General features: G+C 43.6%; 1 protein-coding gene across 1 annotated transcript; it reads right to left on the bottom strand.

Annotated features, from left to right (window-relative positions):
* Window positions 1–9,282: 9,282 nt before the first annotated feature.
* Window positions 9,283–22,316, bottom strand: SLC25A31 (solute carrier family 25 member 31). The gene is made up of 6 exons (XM_030563910.1): window positions 22,100–22,316; window positions 17,120–17,247; window positions 13,722–13,839; window positions 12,619–12,773; window positions 12,219–12,344; window positions 9,283–9,483 (listed from the first exon to the last, which is right to left on the bottom strand). The coding sequence occupies exons 1-6, from the start codon at window positions 22,314–22,316 to the stop codon at window positions 9,283–9,285; spliced, it is 945 nt and encodes a 314-aa protein (XP_030419770.1).
* Between the last annotated feature and the right edge of the window lie 800 nt (window positions 22,317–23,116).

Genomic DNA, 23,116 nt, shown 5'->3' on the forward strand with positions numbered 1-23,116 from the left:
GCACTCTGCTACAAATAAATGGAACAACTTTTACATTTCAACCTTTCTTGTATAACTCTCAGGGCCAAATGTTTAACAGACCTCCTTAAAGGCCCTCTCAACATTTGTAGGCAGATTTATTTGCATGGCAAATTGGTCAGTTACATGTAGTTTCTGGATTTGCATAAGACTTTATGCAAATGCCAAGGTTTGGCCTAAAAGACTTGTTAGCTAGCACACAAACAGGAAACTAAAACCTACTTCTAAAGCAGATAGGCAATTTATTTACTGGCTTTGAAATATTGGCTGAACCTCTTCAGTATCTACTGCCTGTCCATTAGTCCTTCCCAGAAGGTCAGCAACAATATCCACTTTTATAAATAAAATATTTGCATGCCAAGAAGGGACACCATCAAAGTGAGTTGTCTTAACTCCCTACAACAAGTTGAGAGGAAAATAATTGGTAAAGAAAGTTTTGTTTTATACTTCCAGGTATGAACAACAGAAGAGGGAAACAACTCCCCTGCCCAACCCAGATGAAGCCCTGGCTGCAGAAATACAAGCCTTTACCTTCTACTCTACTTCTCTTCACTCAGCCCAATCTAGATGAAGCTTCAACTGGTCCAGCATGCTGGAACAACTCCTGACAGCATCACCATGGCTACAGCTTATTATACCATGTTCAATGCACTGCAGTGTCTCCTGATTGCAGGATTTGCTTTGAGGTCCTATCCTTAATCTATAAAGCCCCAATAATGTGAGCAAGATCCAGGTCCAGTTTTAAGGTGATTCAGCTGATTCCCTGGAATCAGGCCCCACGCCCCTAAGAGGGCCCCGCAATGTCCTGAAGGAGCTGCCACTGAAGTCCCGCCACTGTCTTTGGCGGCAGCTCAATCACTGCTGCGGAGGAAGGACCCTCTGCCAAAATGCTGCCAGAGGCACAGGCAGCCGATTGAACTACTGCCAAAGCCTCAGCACGGTCGGCGGCAGCTGCTCAATCGTTGCTACTGTCTTCAGTGGCAAGTCCTTCCTCCATGGCAGGAATTGAGCTGCTGCTGCAGACAGTGGCGGGACTTCAGTGGCAGCTCCTTCAAATTGGATTCTGTGGTGCCTAAAGCTGGCCCTGGCTAGATCAGGGGCTCTGTGCAACCCTTCAAGAATATACCAATCCACACAAGGAATATGGCTGACAGGGATTGGGGATGGGGGAACAAAACAAAACAAAACAAAAAAAAAAAAACACACCACACCACACTCACTGCTCAAGTTATAACTTTCCTCAGGAGCTGAGAGCCCTCACCTGTGGAGCATCCCTCTGATGGAGATCAGGAAGAGCTCATATTTTACAAAATAAAATGCTGGAACATCCTTGAAGACCTGCCCCCAATAGAGGGCAATGGGGCAAACTTCAAAATGTGTCCCATTCCATAAATACACAATACATACCTTAGGGCCTATTTTCTATACACCAATGAACAATTTAAAAAAATAATTGTTAGCCACCTATATAAAGTACAACTGTGATGGTTGTTTTATTCATGGCTAGGTAGATACATACCCTGCAGCAACTGGACACAGCTCCAGCTGCACAATTACCCACCTAGTCTTCTATTTTGTGAATTAGACTGAAGGGATGTGATCCTTTATTTGGGTTTATTTTCTTGTTTGGGGAATCTCCGCTTGCTATGCCAGTGAGCAAGTGAGTCAGGTGATCTCAGGTTCCTGTATGTGTATGGAATAGGTACATGCATGTATACAAATGAACTGATGTTTGCATGGATATGTTCTGCTTCACCCAACCCCACCCCTACTTTTTGGCTGTCCAACATCTTGATACTTAGCATCTTGAGAGTGACAAACACAAGCAGTCCTGAACCATGCAGGTCATGACCTCAGACAGGTAGCGAGCTGTTGAAAAAGGAGTATGAGAGAGCATATCATTACAAGGAAATTTAATTTACACAGTTTTTGGAGGGAGTAGCTAAATAGGGGCTAATGAAACAGTCATTTAGACATACATGTGTATCTGGTTGGATGGTCTCCACACTATGCTATTTAACTCCCTCTAGCAAGACTTCCCAGGTATAAATGCCAAGCTCTGGAAAGAGGAAGAGTTCTGATCTTAGGTTGAAATAATCTTGGGAGATGTAGTTCAGCAAGTGACTACAATCATTTTGATTAGCTGAATTGCAGCATCAAGTCTTCTATTATCCTGAGCTACAATGTAGCAGAACTACTTTACCCACACATTCCTTCTGCCTTTGAAGAATGCAATTAGGGCACTGACAAACACTTAGCATCAGATTTTCAAAAGGCTAGAATGGTAGGAGCTGGCAGGTATGGAGCACTTTTGAAAGTCTGTGCCACTTCACTAGAGCACCTAAATGGGAACTGAGCTCTTGAAAATGCAGCAACAAGGCATCAATTCTGCTACAGCACTCACCGTTTAGTATCTTATTAGTAAAGTTTCCCATGGAAATCAGGGGAACAACTCATGGAATAAGAATACTGCTCTGTGAAAGTAAGAGAGGGGAAGCCAGCCCTTAAGGCACAGAATGTGCCTTTTCTAGTTTAGAATTTAATTTTTTTGTTCCAAGGAATTACAATCAATGTAGAACAAAACCCACAACAAAAAATCCCACACAAACACACAACCCAATTTGGTCAAGGCCAGAAGCTAAGTAAATTCAAATCTTAGCAGCACAATTAGTTCAATGACTTACCAGCAATACTTATCCCATCCAAAAGAAGTTGTAAGAAATCTTTGATTTCATTTTGTATGACATTTCTTCCAAAGGAATTATGAAATATGGAAGTAAAGATCTCAAAAGCAAGTGCAATCTGGAGTGATTCCCCCACTCCCTTAACCTTGTGTCCAATATGGACAAAGTAAACCACTTCATGTTAATTTGCTGTGGAAAGAATCCCTTCTGCAGATAGGGGTCTGGCAGCACAGGTTTTCATGCAATATAAGAGTGGCCAAGGACAGTCATTCATTTACTGTTTGCCAAAGGTGCTATCATCAGTGAGACTGCCTTTGAAGGAAGGAGGAGCTGGATGTAGACTTGGGCTGAGATACAATGCATGCCATAAGGTGTAGGAAAAGAGAGCATGGACAAGGAAAACTACAAACATATAGTTTCAGACATGCTGCAGTTAAAGTAATGTAAGGAAAAAAACATTGTTATGGTATACTCACCACTATGCACTTCCTCATGGCCAGACATGACATCAGTGTCCTTGTGGGTAGCAGCCCTTGTCAACAGTCACTCTGGGGCTGTGGTGGTTTCCTTCAGATAACTCATCCCTCCAGCCAGTGTACAGTCTTTAGTTTGGATAGATGACCCTGGAAGGAATAGGCTAAAGTTCAAAGCTATCTTAACAGAAATAAAAAAGCTTCCACCTTCTCCACAGCTCTTCTTCAGCAAGATCACATTCAGCCTTCAGCCCACCTCGCTGGACTCAGCTGCCCTTGTACACCACTTCCTTGGGGCTGGTAGGGGAATCCAGTCTCAACCTCAGTTCTGGGTTAGAGCCCAGGGTCTGTACTGCACAGCTAAGTCAAATCCTCTATTCATATTGCAGTTTTCCCTGCACTATTTCCTTCCTCACCTCTTTACTTCCCTTCTAGGTCTCCCAATCTGTTCCCTGGCTATTCAGGGTACTTCCCTGCTCACTTGAGACCCTGAAGGCTCCTTTTGACTCCCTGCATTCTCTTTCCTCCAGCCCTTCCTCAACTGGGCCAATTCAATAGTTAAACCTGGAATCACCTAATTTCTCTCAGGTGGGGCCCATTCTGTAATCAGGGCTGGCTTAGTCAATCATCCCCGTGGCACGGCAAAGACTCACCAGCACAGCACCTCCTGCTAGTTGTCTTGGGAATTAGCTTTTTCCAGCCCAGAGCACCTTTTGCAGGCTGGTGGCTCACCTGCTGCTGGCACTCTGTGTCCCTCCCAGACCCTGGTGCCCTTTGCTCAGGGATTCTCCCCACTGCAGTACCCCCTCTCTCTGGGTCTCCCCTCCCTAGAGAACTCCCAACGTCCTATTCCCACCTTGCCTCAGTGGCTACTCTCAATCATTGTCTAGCTGCTGCTTTCTGGGGCAGACTGCAGTCTATAAACCACTCATCATTGGCAAGGGGGGGTTGGACCAGCAGCCTCTGCCTATTTCTGGGCTGTTCCTCTGCAGCCCTAGTACTCTCTTGTAGGCCCTTAGCTTGGCCTGCAGCTTTGCTAGGCTGGAGATCCCCAGCTCCCTCTGCTCTTACGCAGCCCTGCTCCAGCCTTGGTGCCCTTCTCAGCTTCCCAGGCAGCCAGGTCCTCTTCTCTCTGAAAGAGAGAAAGTGTCCTAGTCTCTAGCCCTCAGCCCTCTTTAGGACCAGCCGTGGCCTGATTGGGGCATGGCCCCATCTGTGGCTGCTTCCCCCAATCAGCCTAGCTTTCCCCCACCCTAGCCCTCTGCAGGGCTGCTTTTAACCCCTTCAGGGCTGGAACAGAGTGACCACCCCACTACACACCCTCCCCCTTAAGAGCTCCCACCCGGGGAGGGGGGGTTCTACCTGCCTAGTTTCTCCCTCAGCTGGGCCAGCAGGACATCCCTTTCCCACCACAGGTTCTCCAGTGTGAGGAGCAACCAACCTCACTCCTGAAGGGTTTGGGTGCCCACTGTAGCCTGCTCAGCTCCCACATGGGTTTCCCTTCCTGTCTGGGTCTCATCCATGGCCTGTCTCACTCCCATGTGGATTCCCCTTTTGATCCGGGGCCCCTCTGCCCCAGACCCTCTCCCTTCTGGGGCGTTGGTCCTTACCATCCCCTCCTTCGGGGAAGTTTCAGACCCAGCCTGATCTTCCAGCCTCTCCCTCCTTCTCTGGGGCAGTGCCTTTTTAAATGCCCCTTGGTGTGGCAGTGAAAGCACCTCCTGTGTCTTCCCTTTGCCATGTCCCTCCCACAGTTTATGGCAGGCTTAGCTCTTCCTTCAGGGCTAGCCTCAGCCCTGCAAATCCCCTAACGGTACTCTTTCCTTATTTGCCCAGGCTCCTTACAGGCCCAACATGTTCAGGAACCCCCTGTTGACCTCACAGGGGGTGTTTTCTGGGTGGGGCCTCCTTGCTCCATCCAAGTAGGGACACTCCCTCTTGTAGCATCCCGGTCACCTATAGGCAAAACAGTTTTTAGGCCCCCGCACTGGCCTCCAGTCCCAGGTGCCTGACCCTTGATGAGGTCCATGTGCCCTCCCCCACAGCAGTTGAAGCAGCTCCACTTGCTGCTTAGCGAGACAAGCCACACAGGCTTTCCAATAGAAGCCCACCATTTTCTCTGCCTTCAAGTCCTCCATTCTCAGATCTGGGCAACAGTCTCACAGTCCTTGCCCTGCCCCTTGTATCAGGGGAGGGGCACATGTGCCCACATTCTCCACCACTTGTGGTAGGGTGAAGACTTACTGGCACAGGGCCTCCTGCTGTTCATCTCAGGAATTAGCTCTTTCCAGCCCAGAGCATCCTCTGCAGGCCAGTGGCTCACATGCTTCTGCCCCCCCCCGTCCCTTCTAGACCCCAGTGCCCTTTTCTCAGGGATTCTGCCCACTACAGTACCCCCTCTCTCTGAGTCTCCTCTTCCCAGGGAACTCCCAACCCCCTATCCCACCTTGCCTCAGTGGCTACTCTCAGTCATTGTCTAGCCCCTGCTTTCCAGGGCAGACTGCAGTCTATAAACCATTGTTGGCAAGGGGGGTTGGACCAGCGGCCTCTGCCTATATCTGGGCTGCCCCTCTGCAGCCCTAGTACCCTCTTGTGGGCCTTTAGCTTGGTCTGCATCCTGGGGCTTTGCTAAGCTGGAGCTCCCCAGCTCCTTCTGCCCTCCTCCAGCACTGCTACACCCTAGGTACCCTCCTCAGCTTCCCAGGCAGCCAGGTCCTTCTGTCTCTGAAAGCTAGAGAAAGAATGTGTGTCTAGTCTCTGGCCCTCAGCCCTCTTATAGGACCAGCTGTGGCCTGACTGGGGCATGGCCCCAGCTGTGGCTGCTTCCCTCAATCAGCCTAACTTTTCCCCGCCACAGCCCTCTTCAGGGCTGGAGCAGGGTGACTACTCCGCTGCAACCCTACGGGATATAAAATTGTTCTTTTGTGAAAGGTGTTGTGCTGAAGGGTTGCCATGTTGTCAGAAGTTCAGACAAATATATTGAATAGCAAAAGTCCCAGCACAGATCCATGAGGGGACCCCACCATTTACTTCTGTCCACTGTGAAAAATGACCATTTATTCCTACCCTTTGTTTCCTATTTTTTAACCAGTAATTGATCCATGAAAGCACCTTACTTCTTATTCCAGGACTGCTTACTTTGCTTAAGAACCTTTGGTAAGGGACCTTATCCAAGGCTTTCTGAAAGTGCTCATATACTACAGCCACTGGCTCACCTTTGTCCACATGCTTGTTGACACTCTCAGAGAATTTTAATAGATTGGTGAGGCATGATTTCCCTTTACAAAGACCATCTTGACTCCTTCCCAATAGATATGTTTGATTGGTTTATCTTTCTCATATAGTGAGGACTGACATCTGAATTTATCTTTGTTGCTTGACTTTTGTTTTAAATTAGTGTTGAAAGCATGAAGTGCCTTGGATAAGTGCCTTTTTACTTTTTTTGTACATCCAAATAAGTAAATAAAATAGATGACTATGCCACAAATTTTCAAGTTTCAGCATAAAAAAAGAGTACTTCTTAAAACTGTTGCTTTTCTCTTTTAGAAATGAGAAGAGCCATACAAAATTTTAGCAGATTGTAAGATTTGATTCTTGAAGTCTGAGATCTGAGTCTGCACATGACCTGTGAACCTTTTCAATATATATTTTAGGAAATGACTTTACCTTGGGTTTAGTCTTAGTAAAGACTTCTGGCAAAGTCCTTTACCTTGCAATCTTCATAGTAAGGAGGGGTCCACCGTTCTTATATTTGCATGTGTATGTAATATGTTACTACAGCAGGATTTCAACAGAAACTCAGCTTTGTGTGAGATTATCACTATGACGATCTGGTTTATTTGATTTTGCCATTTCCAATCATTCACATGAGCAGTTTCTCTTCTTATTACTATGACAGTTCTTATTTCATCATCCCTGGATCAGTTTTCTTTGCCTGCAGCTCCACTGGGAAGAACTGGTTGTATGTTGTAATTCACAGCTATGGCATCATTTTACATATATTCTACTGTTTAAAATTCCGATGGTATTTGGAACATGCCATATGTAACTATATTGTATCAAAAGCAAATCAACTCTGTCTGATTCACCTGAGCGTAGGTTTCTGAAAGGAAAAGATAGAGGCAAAGTGCAGTAGAAAAGTGATGTGCTTGTGGCGACATTTGTCTGGGAGGCAACCATGTTTTCCCAAAGACATTGCTGCAATGATCACAGAAAGTAGAATAGTGCTAGTTTACTTAGAAGGAACTGGAGCTTTCTGAATATATTATCTCTACAAATCCCTGCTTTTGGTCACATTCTGCATCATGTACATTCAAAACCACAAAAATTCATAAAGCTTATTACTCGAGCAGACATAATTTTACATATGTTTCCTTTCCTTTTAAAGAAAAAGTGGAATTCAGTGCAAAAAGTGATCTTGTTAATGCAGTGTTATAGATGGGTGAGATTAATCCCTACCGAGGCAGAAAGGTGCAATATAAAAGGATTTATAGTATTTCCAATTGACAAACTGAAGTCAATGGGATTATCCATCATCTTAAAGTCAGGCATGTACAGAAGTGCTTTATGGCACCAGGCTATACAGTCAGACATTAATTATAATGCCATGTACAGTCATACACAATAAAACCATGTGCAAGAGGGAGTTACACTTGAAGAGTATCAGACAGGTAGCCGTGTTAGTCTGGATCTGTAAAAGCAGCAAAGAGTCCTGTAGCACCTTATAGACTAACAGATGTATTGGAACATGAACTTTCGTGGGCGAATACTGCATGCATTCGGCGAAGTGGGTATTCACCCACGAAATCTCATGCTCCAATACATCTGTTAGTCTATAAGGTGCCACAGAACTCTTTGCTACTTTTACACTTGAAGAAATAATTATAACTTTCAATTTCTAGATTTCTTTGCATTCAAATTGTAAATCATAATATTGTATTAACATATTTTGTATTGACTCAGTTGTAGTCTGATGCTGCTGTTTGCTGCTGCTAAAGAAAGCCTAACAACTACATGGACAAAATTCTTTTCACGGGCTTCAAAATAAACACTTTTGCCCAGATCATCTTCTGAGGATTCACATGCAAAGAGGTCATCTGGGTGGGACTTCTTCCTTTTCACATGGAAGAGGAGACTTTCCATTCCCTCCCGGCCCTTCACAGAGACTCTTACTCAGGAGCTCTAGGGATTTCTGGGGTGTGAGGGACTGGAGCAAGGGAGGAGGTGCTCTCCACAGCAAGCTTCTCTTTGTTCTATGCTCAGATTTCCATGTGGAAGTCACAGTCAGATTACCTATGAGATCAACCCCCTTCTCATTAGTCCTACATGAAACTTCAATTGAGCAGCAATTGGATCTAGATCAGAGATTATTTTAAAAAAACTAAACAGTAAAAAAGATTCAACCTTTCCTGGTGTTTTTCTAAAAGTTAATGGGCTCAATTCATCCTCACCGTCTCACAGATGTAATTTGCATTCCCCTGCACCATTGGAGAAACTTACTTAGAAGAGAAGGGCAGATTTAAGGGCAACACTGCCCTTCACCAAGGGAGGGCAGATTTCAATTCTTTCAGAAGCTGTACAGCAAGATGCTGTAGTTTGCCCAGGAGAATTAACAGACACATCTCCTGTATGTCTCTCCACAACCCATCCCAGACAGTTCTGCCCCCTTTGTGAGCTGTGCCAGCCAACTTTGACACCCAGGAGAGTATCAGATGTAGGGCTATTTGCACTCTTGCAAACCTACTCCTCCCTTGGCATTCTTTCCTTCATTCTACAAGCAGAACCAGGGAGGCAACAAAGCTCATTAATGTAGCATTTAATCTCAGTAATTATTCTTTGATGACAGAGGGGCATCCTGAAATATCTATATTTCATAGGTGATTATCTTTTTTGTGTATCATGCATGTTTTATTTCTCGTTACAAAAACTGAAAGTTCAGTATTTTAAACAAAAGAGCACAATATGCACAATGATTTTGGGGAAAACAAATAACTCTTCAGTTTTTATTACAGCATTAACAGCACAATAGTGAACTACTAACATGTCATCCAAATGATGAGACATATCATTATATGTTATACAGGCAAAATAGATTCTTATCCATTATTTTAGTCAGATGATGAACTCTTTGAAATATCCAAATTGAAAAGTTCCTTAATTTTGTCATAAAGCACCAGCACTAATGCACCTCCAGTTCCACGAAGGACATTGGAGAAGGCTCCCCGAAAGAAAGCTTTAAGTCCCTCCTGTTTGTATATTTTGAAAAAGCAGTCAATAGTTCCTTTATATTGACGTTCAGCTTCTCCACTCTGAATGCAAATAATAAAAACAAAACATTCATGCAATACAGTGAGGAAAATGTATATGCTCAGCACACTGCAAATGTGTTTTTTTCTTCCCTTGCTAGTAATGAATGTTTAAGTATGATAGTTTGGGAACACCTTTTCCTCAGTTTGCATCCTGTCAAATGTGAGAACTTGAATTACTAAATACTTCTTTGATTTAATGCTCATTTAGCTAGTTCTCAACAGCTACATCTAGAAAGGCTGCAGTCTTTCTTGTGATGCTTCATTTCAGGTTTAGTAAGCAAGTGGATAGCTTAGGCGTTAAATGAGGTCACTCCTATTCTAAGGGTGCCTTGAACCACTCTGATGCTATCAAAACTTCTGCATCACATCTTTTTTTTTCTCATTTAGTGCCACTGATTTATTGTATAGCAAGAAGATCTCAATTATCTATTAATTAACAGAGTTCATTCAGTGTATATATATTAACACAAAATTCCTTTAAAAGAGTGTTAAGGTTCTGACTTACACAAAAACCCAGAACCACAGGGCAGATGACGAGGAGTGGAATCCTGGTCCTGTGGCTCTGGCTGTCAAAGGGTGGAGGATTGAGTCAATACATGCCCATTCTCCAACCCTACAAAAATCCCTCTACACAAACTCAGTATGATCAGGCTCTCATGAGCTTCATGCGGTGAGGGCATTGGTGGTGGAGGCAGAAAACAACTGATACAGTATCCCCTGAAAAACCACAGGGATTTACTGGCCTAAGGGATAGACCCTGTAGAGGGACAGACCTGGAAAAGTGTAATCTAAACATGACTCATGCAGTACAGCTTGCTTCTCTTCATATAGGTGCCGTAACTTATGAAAGTGACGCACAAAGGAAGACTTGTTAAAGGTTTCCAGAGGTCCCAGTGCCACCTTCATTGGGGCTAGTTACAAGTGCTTACAGCTGAAGGAAAAAGCCTCTGAGCAGAGAGAGATCACATAAATTTGTCCTACTGCTTGTCCACCTGTAAGTAGTGACATGCATAACTCCCCCTGTATCTTCTCTAAGTGTCATCATAACAGAAAATCATAGAAGTTTACTGATCAAGAAAGCATACCATGCAGATGTTGTGCTTCTCCATCTGATGGGAAAGTTAATATAAGTTGTGGACTGGCTGCTGTTGTAGACTTGTATATTGCAATATGCAATATAATAGATGTAGCAGGAGGTATAATAGAGTAGCAAACACTGTTGAACTATTTGTACATGATCTGAATCTACTGCAATACATTCAAAGGATATTGTCGTTGAGGTAAGAATTCTTCTAATTTTTAATAAAAGAGCTAACTCGCATTGGAAGCAGTAATAGTACTGTCCCCTAGTTACTCCAGGAAGTTGCCTTCAGAGCCAAATTTATTATTAGCTGAAGAAACATAAAGTGTTGTATCAAATGCTTGGCATCAAATTCTGCATGCATGTTGTTAATTTCACTATCACAGAAATCATCCATAGCAGCAACTGTACTTGTAGCTGTATCTGCAGAACCACATTAACTTTTTCTAAAAAAGAACAACCACCACCACCACCACCACCGACGGACACCATAAGTAGAATATCTTCTAGTCCTATAGTTTTATGCACCAGCAAGTGCATAGATTCTTCCTAATTACATTACTTGATCTCTTTCTGTTTCTTCTGTGTCAGTAAAATCACTGAATGATTCTTCTGCTGGTCCTCTGTGGCAGTGCGCATTTCCTTGTGGGTGGAATTACCATTCCTACTATCATACTCATCATTTTTTAAACTATCTACATTATCTTGAATATTTCTACAGCTGCTAAGAACCACTTAGCCCCTACCTTTTGCCCTAATGGTAGGAGTTACTGAATTACAACCAATAACTGTCATTCTTGGTGAGAACAACCTCAATAAGCACAAGTACATATTAGCAAAGACAGCATAAATATTAAACTTGTACGCCAATCAGGCATCAGGATTCAAAGACATGGCAAGCATGTGACAGTTCAAAAGGGAGAGGTTAGCATTGATGTGGGATGCTATCTACTCCACACCTCAGGACTTTCTGGTGACTGAGGGCTAGATTTTCAGAGATGCAGAGAAGTTATTAGTAGTGTGTTCTGAAGTGCCCAAGCAGGTTAGGTGCCTAACTCCCATTGATTTTTGATGCATCAAAAGTTTTCTTTGATTCTATGAGAAGAGTAAGTACTCTTTAAATGAAATTTATGGAAACCTTTTTGGAACTGTCATCTTCTGTTCTAATACCAGATGGTCAAAGCTTCCCCAAAGATCTAGGGAAGGAGTTCCTGGTTTGTCAGGAGCATATTTAAGGTTTTTACTTTTTGGTTGAGGATTATTCCTAATAGTAAGAATTTGTTCTCTGAAGCATCCTTAAGAATTTACTTTAATGTCTTAAAACACCTGGGCTCCAAGGAGGAAAGAGAACCAAGTTTACTAGAAAAACTTTAAGCATGGTCTGCACCAAACTATCTCGAATTATAATATATTTTGCTTAGGTAATCACAAGTACTTTGAAGGAATCAATCACTGCATCTCAGGTAAATTAAGTCAGTAAAAGGGAGTAGTCAAACTTTTTCTTCAGTTTTCTGTGAGCTGTCTCATTGACTGCAGCTGATAAGAGATTTTTTACCTCAGATGAAGAGTGCGATAAAGTCATGTAATAGTGACATACCAGATTCTTTTAATCCAACATGATTTTCAAAAAAGAATAGCAAATTATATTGCTTACCTGCATCATCATGCGTCTTCTGACAGTGTCAAAGGGATAAGACAGTATCCCAGAGAATGTAGTCACAGCTTGGGCAATGAGAAAGGACAAAATGAACGGTGTTTGTTTTGGATTTGGCAATAGCCCCTATAAAGAGAAAACCAACAGATGATTATGTCATTTCTGATCATCTAAAGTTAATGTCAAAATCAGTACGTGCAAAGTGTCATTTTTCCTAGCTTTCTTTTGTAATTACTGGAGAAAGATTATTTGAAATTTTATACCTCCTTTGTAATTAAAAAAAGAAATATACTTTTGAGTATTTAAAATTAAAGACAAAGAAAAAAAATAACATTTTTATTAATTCCTGATGAATACTTAAAATATCTGATAAGCATGTGCTTTTATCCACAAGAGTTACCTTAATGGTGTCATAACATCCAAAATAGGAAGCTCGGTACACAATGATTCCTTGTACTGAAACACCAAACCCCTGGTAGAGGCCAACAAGTCCGTCTGACCTTGCAATTTTAATAATACAGTCACCCAGGCCCTTGAACTGTCGCTCAGCAAGACCTAATATAAAAGAAGTTTTCTATTAAACAACATGCGTATTTGTGTCTTTGTCAGCACTGCTTTAAAAGAATAAAATTTGCATCATTTTGGGCCAAAAGACATTGCTATACAGGAGAATCTACACACAGTAGAAGAACAGAGTGCTGATAGGAGAAGGAAAAAGTACTCTTCCTCTGCTGATATGCATCACTATCTAGAAAATGGCACAATAATATCTTCAAAGTTATCCAAACTTCCCAATCATTAATTAAAGGTAGCTGATTCTAACTGTTTCGTCCACAAATTCAATATTTGATCAGGGCACACAGGAGAATGAAACAGACCCACGGATAGATTTAAAGCAGAAGGCAATAACTTTATTACATTTTGAATTTAATGGGATGAGGGCTACTCCTCCTCTCCAAAAAAATCAGACATTGACTTGTGTACTGCGCAGTGTTAAATGGTCTTCATGCCAAATAGTCAATATTCAAGGTTGGCCCTTTTCAGGCTAACCCTAGGATTCAACCTACTCTGAATCCTCTTGCCCTTTCCCTGCTGGTGGCTGTTGCCCTGTGAAGTATATGCCATTAGAGTCAGATGATTACAATTAAAAATAAGATCCTACAATTGTTGGCATTTATATCTGGCAAAATCTAGTGGAGTAGCTTAATGTAAATGTGAAAAATTAAGCTAAATATATGAAGAAATGTAAGAATTATGCTCTGTAGTTGTCTCCAAAGATTTCCTTCTCCACACACTTTCTTTCTCTCATTTTTAATAAAGATCATACAACCCATAAATATATTTTTATGACTTTTTAACTGTTTGGGGCATTTTTCTAAGTAACGGAAAGAATTTTAATGCACATAGCTGAGTATTGATTTGGTTGTAATATAAGGATATATATAAATAATCTGAAACACATCTAGGGAAAAATTAGAAGCATAATTTAAGAGACTTCACTACCTTTCCCAATGTCAGCAGCTAATCGAGTTCGTGCAAAGTCTAGTGGATATACTACACACAAAGATGTTGCTCCAGCCGCTCCACCAGAAGCTAGGTTTGCAAAAAACCATTTCCAGAACTGAAATACAAAAATCACTGCATACAGTTATGAAAATATAGAATTACAACCCCATCATACTGATCTCCCCTACGGTTATTTAACGAATTAACGAAAATTATTAGGGCTGTCAATTAATTGCATAACTCAAAAAAAAAGAATCGTGATTAATTGCACTTATAACAATAGAATACCAATTGAAATTTATTAAATATTTTTGGATGTTTTTCTACATTTTCAATATTGATTTCAATTACAACACAGAATACAAAGTGCACAATGCTCACTTTATATTATTATTTTTGATTACAAATATATGCACTGTAAAAATGAAAAACAAAATAAACAGTATTTTTTCAATTCACCTTTGCAAGTACTGAAGTGCAATCTCTTTTTTGTGAAAGTGTAACTTGCAAATGCAGATCTTGTTTGGTTACATAAGTGCACTCAAAAACAAAGCAGTGTAAAACTTTAGAGCCTAGAAATCCACTCAGTCCTACTTCTTATTCTGCCAATTGCTAAGACCAATAAGTTTGTTTACATTACAGGAGATACTGCTGTCTGCTTATTTACAATGTCACCTGAAAGTGAAAACAGGCATTTGCATGGCATTTTTTTTGCAGCCGGTGTTGCAAGGTATTTACATGCCAGATATGCTAAACATTCATATGCCCTTTCCATGCTTCAGCCACCATTCCAGAGGACATGCTTCCATGCTGATGAGGCTCATTAAAATAATAATGCATCAATTAAATTTGTGACTGTACTCCTTGGGGGGAGAATTGTATGTCACCTTCTCTGTTTTACCCACATTCTGCATATATTTCATCCTCTAGCAGTCTCGGATGATGACCCCTCACATGTTGTTTGATTTAAGAACACTTTCACAGCAGATCTGACCAAATGCAAAGAAAGTATTGACCTGAGATTTCTAAAAATAGCTACAGCACTTGACCCAAGGTTTAAGAATCTGAAGTGCCATTCAAAATCTGAGAGGGATGAGGTGTGAAGCATGCTTTTAGAAGTCTTAAAGGAGCAACACTCTGATTCGGAAACTATGGAACCTAAACCACCAAAAAAGAAAATGAATCTTCTGCTGGTGGCATTTGACTCAGATGATGAAAATAAACATGCGTCAATCCGCACTGCTTTGGATCATTAAGAAACAGAACCATCATTAGCATGGAAGCATGTCCTCTAGAATGGTGGTTGAAGCATGAAGGGACATATGAATCTTCAGCGCATCTGGCACATAATAATCTTGCAACCCCAGCTACAACAGTGCCATGCGAACACCTGTTCTCACTTTCAGAGTGACATTGTAAACAAGAAGCAGGCAGCATTATCTTCTGCAAATTGTAATCAACCTTGTTTGTCTGAGTGATTGGCTGACCAAGAAGTAGGACTGAGTGGACTTGTAGACTCTATAGTTTTACATTGTTTTATTTTTGAATGCAGTTTTTTTGTACATAATTGTACACTTGTAAGTTCAACTTTCATGAAAGAGATTGCACTACAGTACTTGTATGAGGTGAATTGAAAAATATATATTTTTTGTTTTTTACAGGGTAAATATTTATAATTAAAAATAAATATAAAGTTAGCACTGTACATTTTGTATTTGTGTTGCAATTGAAATTAATATATTTGAAAATGCAGTAAACATCCAAAAATATTTAAAATAAATCATATTCTATTGTTATTTAACAGCATGATTAATCGTGATTAATTTTTTTAGTTGCGCAATTAATCATGATTAATTTTTTTAATTGTTGGACAGCCCTAAAAATTATCTAAAGAATCAGATATTGTTACAAATTAACATATAATAAATGTTCATGCAAGGCTCAGAGAGTATGTGTAGTAGTATTTCATCCGTATCAATTTGACAAGATTCTCTTTCTGTCCTAAGATTCACTACAAAACATTTGTCAGGTCTTCCCCTGCTCTATTTTTAAATTATAAAGAGCTTTTGTAATTCTCAAGAGCAAGCAAAAAACACTTTATAATACATTAGAATATGGTTCTAGTCAATGATTTTTCAAACCCACATTACTGCTGGCCTGTTGGGACTTTTTGATGATGTTACAACTGTGAACCAAACAGAAAAAAAATCCCTGTTTCATGGACCAAAGCCAATGGATTTACATCAATGATGGATTTGGCTCAGAGTGTTTAAGAGGTGCAAGGAAAAAGCTAACAGGAGGGGAACAGATTAAAACATTTTGCGTCAGATTCCCAGCTGGTGAAATTGGCTTAATTCCATTGATTTCTATGGAGCTACAGCTAACTATCTAGAACTTTAATTCCCACAACCTCTTTTATTGCTTTTAATTGATATATACATATTTTAGCAGGTTTTAGCTAGCAAGGGAACTATAGCTTGTAACCTCATTCCTCTTTAGATTTTCCCACAACACAAAACATATACAAGGGCATCCCAATGGACTGAGCTTCAAAAAAAGTACAAACTGATTGTTTAAAAATGTCCTAATTTTTAGAGAATTGTATCCTGAGCATTGTTTCATTTATAGAACATTTGTAAAATTTGAGTCCCAAAAACATGCAAATGCATCCCAGCTGGGTACATTTCTATGAGAAGGAAAAGAGATTTAAAGATCTGTGAATTCAATACCAAGAATAGCCCATTTTTTCCATTGTAAAAAGGTGAACTTGAAAAGTGAAATTGCTTAAATATATATTTATTTTGAACAGAAGGGACCAGATTAAGAATTAGCATGCAATACAAAGAGACGAATCAGAGAATAGTGAATGTCAGAGTTCTTTCGGGTCAGTACCAACAGGAAAGCCTGAAGCAGGAATTGTTGCTGGCACTGAAGAAAAAGCTTCCAGGAAGAAGAACAGGAGTACTTGTGGCACCTTAGACACTAACAAATTTATTTGAGCATAAGGTTTCGTGGGCTACAGCTCACTTCATCAGATGCATGCAGTGGAAAATACAGTAGCGGGGGGAAATAAACATGGGGAAATCGTTTTGAGGATACAGACTAAGGGCTGCTGCTCTGAAACCTTCCAGGAAGAGAAGCAGAGAACACCATATTTTTTTGAAATTACAGAAACCCACCACAGAAATCCTAAAAAGATAATGTAAGACAGATATAGATAAGGGAATGCTTGAGCTATCTATTTTCACATGAAACAAATTAGATAACTAATTTCTTGTCAAACATTTTTATTTAATCAAATCAGCATTCTCCATTGGAAAATTTTCAACCTGCACTAGCCCATACCAAAACAGATTTACTTATTAAAGTGATCAAATCTGCTAGAGCACATTCACCTGTTTGTCTTTATCCAGTCCGGACATGAAAATCTGTTTGTATTTGTCCTTAAAAGCAAAGTTTAGAGCCTGTGTTGGAAAATATCGGATAACATTTGCCAAATTGCCACGCCAGAAGCTCAAAAATCCTGTAGGAGAAAACAGATTATTAAATTACATTTAAAATGTTTGTATTATATTACCCTGAACAGTTTATATTACATTACTGTTGTTTCTAGTTTATGATGAGTTGTAAAAGTGGCCAAAAAAATTCCTATGGCACTGGAAATCTGAATTTTTTTCTAACACTAAGCAACAGATGTCTGTATTAGTAACCAACAATGAGAAATCTCAACTCTTGAGACCACAAGAGAAATGACAGTAACTCTCAGAAATGGTGAAGGTTCCTAACTTCCTTACCTCTTAAATAAAATTTGTGATACATGTTTTTAATGTGTGTGAAAAAATCTCCTAACTCTTCACTGGGATATATATAGCAATCATGTTCTTTATCTCATTTAAGTGTGGCTGCACGTGTATTTTAATCACTACAGAAGGAGCTCAGGCTATCTATACATAGAATGATGAAATGTTTATGAAACATAGTGGGAACTTAGCATGTACAATGACCTTTTATCATTAGATTCTGTATACATTAAAAAAATACCCCTTTGGACAATATAATTAAGTTGTTAAGGAGACAGGCAAGTGTGTCAACTTACAGCACTATCAAGGTGCAAATCCCATCTGTATGTGTGGAATTCTATTTGATATGTGGAGAAGTTTGCATGGAGTCCATTTGTACAAAGAGTGTCTCTAACCAGTGCTGTTACTTTTCTCAGGGCAATGTTGCCAAAATGACTCCCCCAATATCAAGATAGTGTCCAGCAGAATGAAGCCACAATATTCACTGAGGCTTTTGGAAGCTACTGTAATACAAATAAAATAATGATAACAACAGCAATAACCTTCTAGATAAGAAGGCATATAAATAACCTACTGGTGGGTTTTTGTGGTAGCAGGATCACTTTGGGTGAGCTTCCTAACCAAAACTCCTATAACACCAAAATCTTTTCCGGAAAGGCTGTCAGTTGAGCCCATCCCATAGCAAGAATATACATGCGCACTTTAGCTACCTAATTGATGGGCACAAAATCAACTGACTTACTTAAGGCTGATGAATGGGAAGCTGTCTCTGGTAAGGGAGGGACATAACCTTCCATTTCTGCAGCATTTAAGCCATAACTTTAAGTTTCTAACCTTCCAATTGTGAACTAAATGTCATTATTGTCTTGCTGACAACGTGGATTACTCCCGACTGTAGCAGTTCCACAGAACACTTTAGGGTGGAATGGGACAAGCCATCATATTGCCAGCTTCAAGCATTGAAAAATCATGAGTCAGGCCCCAAAACTTCATGAGATTGGCTTAAAAATCATGAGAAAGAGGCAGGGAGAGGGGAAAGACTCCCCACTGCTTGTCCCTCTCAGCTGCCACCTTTCCACTGCCATCAGTGGCCCACAGCTCCCAAAGAGGCCCCAAGCAGGTGTGAAGCAGAGTGAATGTAATGTCTGGAAACTGGGCTGTTAGTGAAGACAGCTTGTATCTGAGTGTAATGATTTTAATACACTGTAATTCATGATAATGTAACTATATAGTTCATTACTATTTTAATGATGATGTTAAGATACCAATGATAGACACATATTCAATAAGTAGAATATGAAAAGTGCATAAATATGCTGAAAATTGCCAGTTGGTGGGAGCCGAGTCCCCCCAAACACACATACATCTGGACCTTAAGGCAGGAGGGGGGCAGAAAGGAGTGAGTGGGAAGCCCTCAGGGAAGGGGACCTAGGGAAAGGGGGCAAAGTGGGGGCAGGACGTGGTGGGGTGGAATGGGGCCAGAGCCCTGGGGGAGAGGGCAGAGCCAGGATGGGGCACCCACTGGCAAAACCAAAAGTCAGCACTTATGATGGGATAGGGAAGAGAAGGGTATAGGGGAAGTGGGGGCCCAGCATGTGGATCCCCTTGGCAGCAGCTTGGGCTCCCCTGCTAAGCAGGCCCATCAAGCCCTCACCCTGACAAGCCCCACCTCCCCTGCATCTGTACCAACCTGATGAGCCCCCTCAGGCACCCTCTCCACTGAGCCCCAGCCAACTAACCCTCCCCCCAAGCTCCAATCACTTTCACTTGGTCCCCCATGTAGAATCCCATTGCCCCTGCACCTGGAACTTCCCTGTGCATCCAGATCCCCCACTGAGCTGCCTGCACTCAGACTGCCCCACACAGAACCCTCTTACCCCCATCGGGATCCCCGCACACTAAGTCTCTCTGGATCCTGCTGCCAAGCTGAGCCTCCCTGCCCACATCTGGTGTGCTTGGTGCAAAAGGGACAGGGCCGCAGGGTGTTTCTGTGGCAGGCATGGCCCATGTGCTGTGTCAGGTCAGGTTCAGCCTCACTGCCCCAGGGGGGTGGAGGAGGCTGCAGGATATTCTCCCACCTCAGTGGCATCTGCTCCCCACTGCCATGGTGGAGCTTCCACATTTATTTATTGTAAAAAAAAAATTGAAGAATTTTAAAATATTATGCACAGAATTTGATGCAGAATTCCCTCAGGAATATGGGGTGCAGGACAGCTGTGATGGTGGGACTGTGAAGGGAGTGCTGAACAGTAGGGGATCTGTGGGTGGGGAGCTGGGCAAAAGTGTGCAGGGTGCTGTGCAGTTGTGGTGGGAGGTCAGGGGGTGTCCCTGGGCAGGGGGTGTTGGGCATAGGGTACTGTGGGGGAGTCTCTGGGTGAAGGGTATCCCATAAATATGTGAACACACACTTTTGCCAGTACAGCATGTGAAGATGTGTCTGTAGATTAAACAAAGTGTCACTTCTGATTTTTCTATTATTTTTTGATTTATAAAATACACTCAATTAAAACTGCTGAGCATATGTACATAATTTTGTATACAACAGAGTTTCCTCAGAAAAATGCAATAGTAGTAATCAATTGAAAAAGGACAGTCAGTGAGGGAATCCTCAACTTCATTCCAGCAAGAAAAACAGAAGTCAAAGTAGGACATGGTGAACTGAGGCATGCTGGAAAAGGAAGCGCGTGTGGGGGGCAACAAGATGTGGGTGGGTTTGGTGAAGAGGTGCTTGGAGTGAAGGGACTGGTGGTGAAGTGGGTGAGGTGGACCCTGGAGCAGCAGGGAAAGACTGTCAGTGCTCTCTTCTGACCTTGTATTGTGGCTGCTGCCTGCTCCTCTCCTGCTGGCCAGTAAGGGAGCAGAGGAAGAGAAGGCAACCTGCACACCAGGCATCAGATTATCATCTAGTGTCAGGAGGCTGAGCTACCAGGGAACCCCTGCCAAATATCTTCAACTACACCTCTACCTCAATATAACGTGACCCGATATAACACGAATTCGGATATAACGCAGTAAAGCAGTGCTCTGGGTGGGTGGGGCTGCGCGCTCCGGCGGATCAAAGCAAGTTTGATGTAACGTGGTTTCACCTATAATGCGGTAAGATTTTTTGGCTCCCAATGACAGCGTTATATCGAGGTAGAGGTGTATGCTGGAAATGCCAGTAGAAATAATTGCATGAGATGAGTGATAAATGAAGGAGTGTAATGAGAGATGCATGACTCCTGGAAACTTTAGATTTGGAAGAGGGTGTGGATAGAACAAGATTGTGTGTGGGGAATATACGTGGTGCTCCATGTAGATGCACACAAAGTAGAGCATAATAAGGACAGGGGGAGAGGGGGGTTTACATATCCTGCTTGTTGGGGATGCGCACGAAGCAGGGGGAAGGGGTTGCCAGGGGTCCATACCCTACTCCTTGAAGATGCGCATGAGGCAGGGGATGGGGGCACTGGGGGTCCATACCCTGCTCCTATGGGATGCGCACGAAGCAGGGAACAGGGGTTGCCGGGGGTCCGTACCCTGCTCCTTGGGGATGCGCATGAAGCGGGGGCAGGCGATGCCGGGGGTCTGTACCCTGCTCTTTAGGGATGCACATGAGGGGGGGGCAGGGGGTGCCGGTGCTCCATACCCTGCTCCTTGGGGATGCGCATGAAGCGGGGGACAGAGGGTGCCAGGGGTCCATACCCTGCTCCTTGGGGATGCACATGAAGCGGGGTCAGGGGGTACCAGGGGTCCATACCCTGATCCTTGGGGATGCGCACAAAGCAGGGGACAGGGGTTGCCGGGGGTCCGTACCCTGCTCCTTGGGGATGCGCATGAAGCAGGGGACAGGGGGTGCTGGGGGTCCATACCCTGCTCCTTGGGGATGCGCACGAAGCAGGGGCGGGGGGTGCTGGGGGTCCATACCCTGCTCTTTGGGGATGCGCATGAAGCGAGGGACAGGGGGTGCCGGGGGTCCATACCCTGCTCCTTGGGGATGCGCACGAAGCAGGGGCGGGGGGTGCCGGGGGTCCATACCCTGCTCTTTGGGGATGCGCATGAAGGGAGGGACAGGGGGTACCGGGGGTCCATACCCTGCTCCTTGGGGATGCGCACGAAGCAGGGGACAGGGGGTGCCGGGGGTCCATACCCTGCTCCTTGGGGATGCGCACGAAGCAGGGGACAGGGGGTGCCGGGGGTCCATACCCTGCTCCTTGGGGATGCGCACGAAGCAGGGGACAGGGGGTGCCGGGGGTCCATACCCTGCTCCTTGGGGATGCGCACGAAGCGGGGGACAGGGGGTGCCGGGGGTCCATACCCTGCTCCTTGGGGATGCGCACGAAGCGGGGGACAGGGGGTGCCGGGGGTCCGTACCCTGCTCCTTGGGGATGCGCACGAAGCGGGGGACAGGGGGTGCCGGGGGTCCATACCCTGCTCCCTGGGGATGCGCATGAAGCAGGGGACAGGGGGGCCGGGGGTCCATACCCTGCTCCTTGGGGATGCGCACGAAGCGGGGGACAGGGGGTGCCGGGGGTCCATACCCTGCTCCCTGGGGATGCGCATGAAGCAGGGGACAGGGGGGCCGGGGGTCCATACCCTGCTCCTTGGGGATGCGCACGAAGCAGTCTATCATGCCCTTGTACTGCTGGTCAGCACGGATCTGCTTGGATGAGGCCTGCACCTGCAGCAGCAGCTTCACCCGCTCAATGGGCGCAACCGTGGTCTTGGAGACGGCAGCCGCGATGCCCCCAGCCATCAGGTCGGCCCCGAAGGAGATGGGGTCGAAGAGCTGCTGGTTCTCCGAGGCCTGCATGGCATGGAGAGGAGCAGGGCAGCGGCACTGGCTGGGATGGGGCAGGAGCTCCAGGCAGCAGGCTTCTCCCAGCAGGCCAAGGCCAACTGCCACTGCTCAGAGCCCGCCCTTGCAGGTCACATGAGCTAACACACTGCAGCCAGCTGCCTAGGGGCATAAAGGGAGCCAGGGAGAGGGGCTGCAGCTAGGTGGCTGGGCCTGAGACCTGGAAGCTGGAAGTGAGGAACTGGAGTTGGGTTGGCCGCAGCCTGGAGCTAGGCAACAAGGACTGACTGAGGAACCAGGGCTGGGGAGCTCCTGAAATGATCAAAGTCGTGCTGGGAAAAGCTTTTCCTGCCCAGCAGAGAAAGTGTCAACCAATGATCAAGGGTTCCCTGGACAGCACAATGCTTCTCATGTGGAGCTGCAGGAGCCAGGCATCATGTTAACTCAGAGATTTACAAAGATCCAGCACCCAAAGAACCTTATCTCTGCTCCTGAATTCGTGTTCCTGTTTTACTGCCTGATCCAATTCCCATGAAAATCAGTGATTTTGACTTCACACTATAGCAGTGTTTTTGTGGGGTACTCTGGAGCCTGCTGTGATAGTACAATGATCTCACCAGATTAATAGAAAACCTCAGAAATAGATGGAGTGTAGGGAATTTGTCGCCCTTTAAAAAAGTTCTTAAATGCAGCAGAAGTGGAATGTGAAGCAGATTAAAGGCCATTTCTAAATCTTGGGCAGGAATCAATTGCAATTTGGGTGCCTACCTAGGGGCTCAAGTGGATGTTGAACACACAGGAATTTTCAAAGCTGG

This window comes from Gopherus evgoodei, chromosome 5, assembly GCF_007399415.2.
Source record: "Gopherus evgoodei ecotype Sinaloan lineage chromosome 5, rGopEvg1_v1.p, whole genome shotgun sequence".
Taxonomy (NCBI): Eukaryota; Metazoa; Chordata; order Testudines; family Testudinidae; genus Gopherus; species Gopherus evgoodei.

Excerpts from the sequence above, each read along its gene's own strand:
- SLC25A31 (XM_030563910.1), bottom strand. The coding sequence starts at position 22,316 with ATGCAGGCCTCGGAGAACCAGCAGCTCTTCGACCCCATCTCCTTCGGG. Across the intron at positions 17,248-22,099 it reads GCGCATCCCCAAGGAGCAGG|GATTTTTGAGCTTCTGGCGT; the intron begins GTATGGACCCCC and ends TTTCTCCTACAG. Across the intron at positions 12,345-12,618 it reads GATGTTATGACACCATTAAG|GGGCTATTGCCAAATCCAAA; the intron begins GTAACTCTTGTG and ends TTCTCTTTATAG.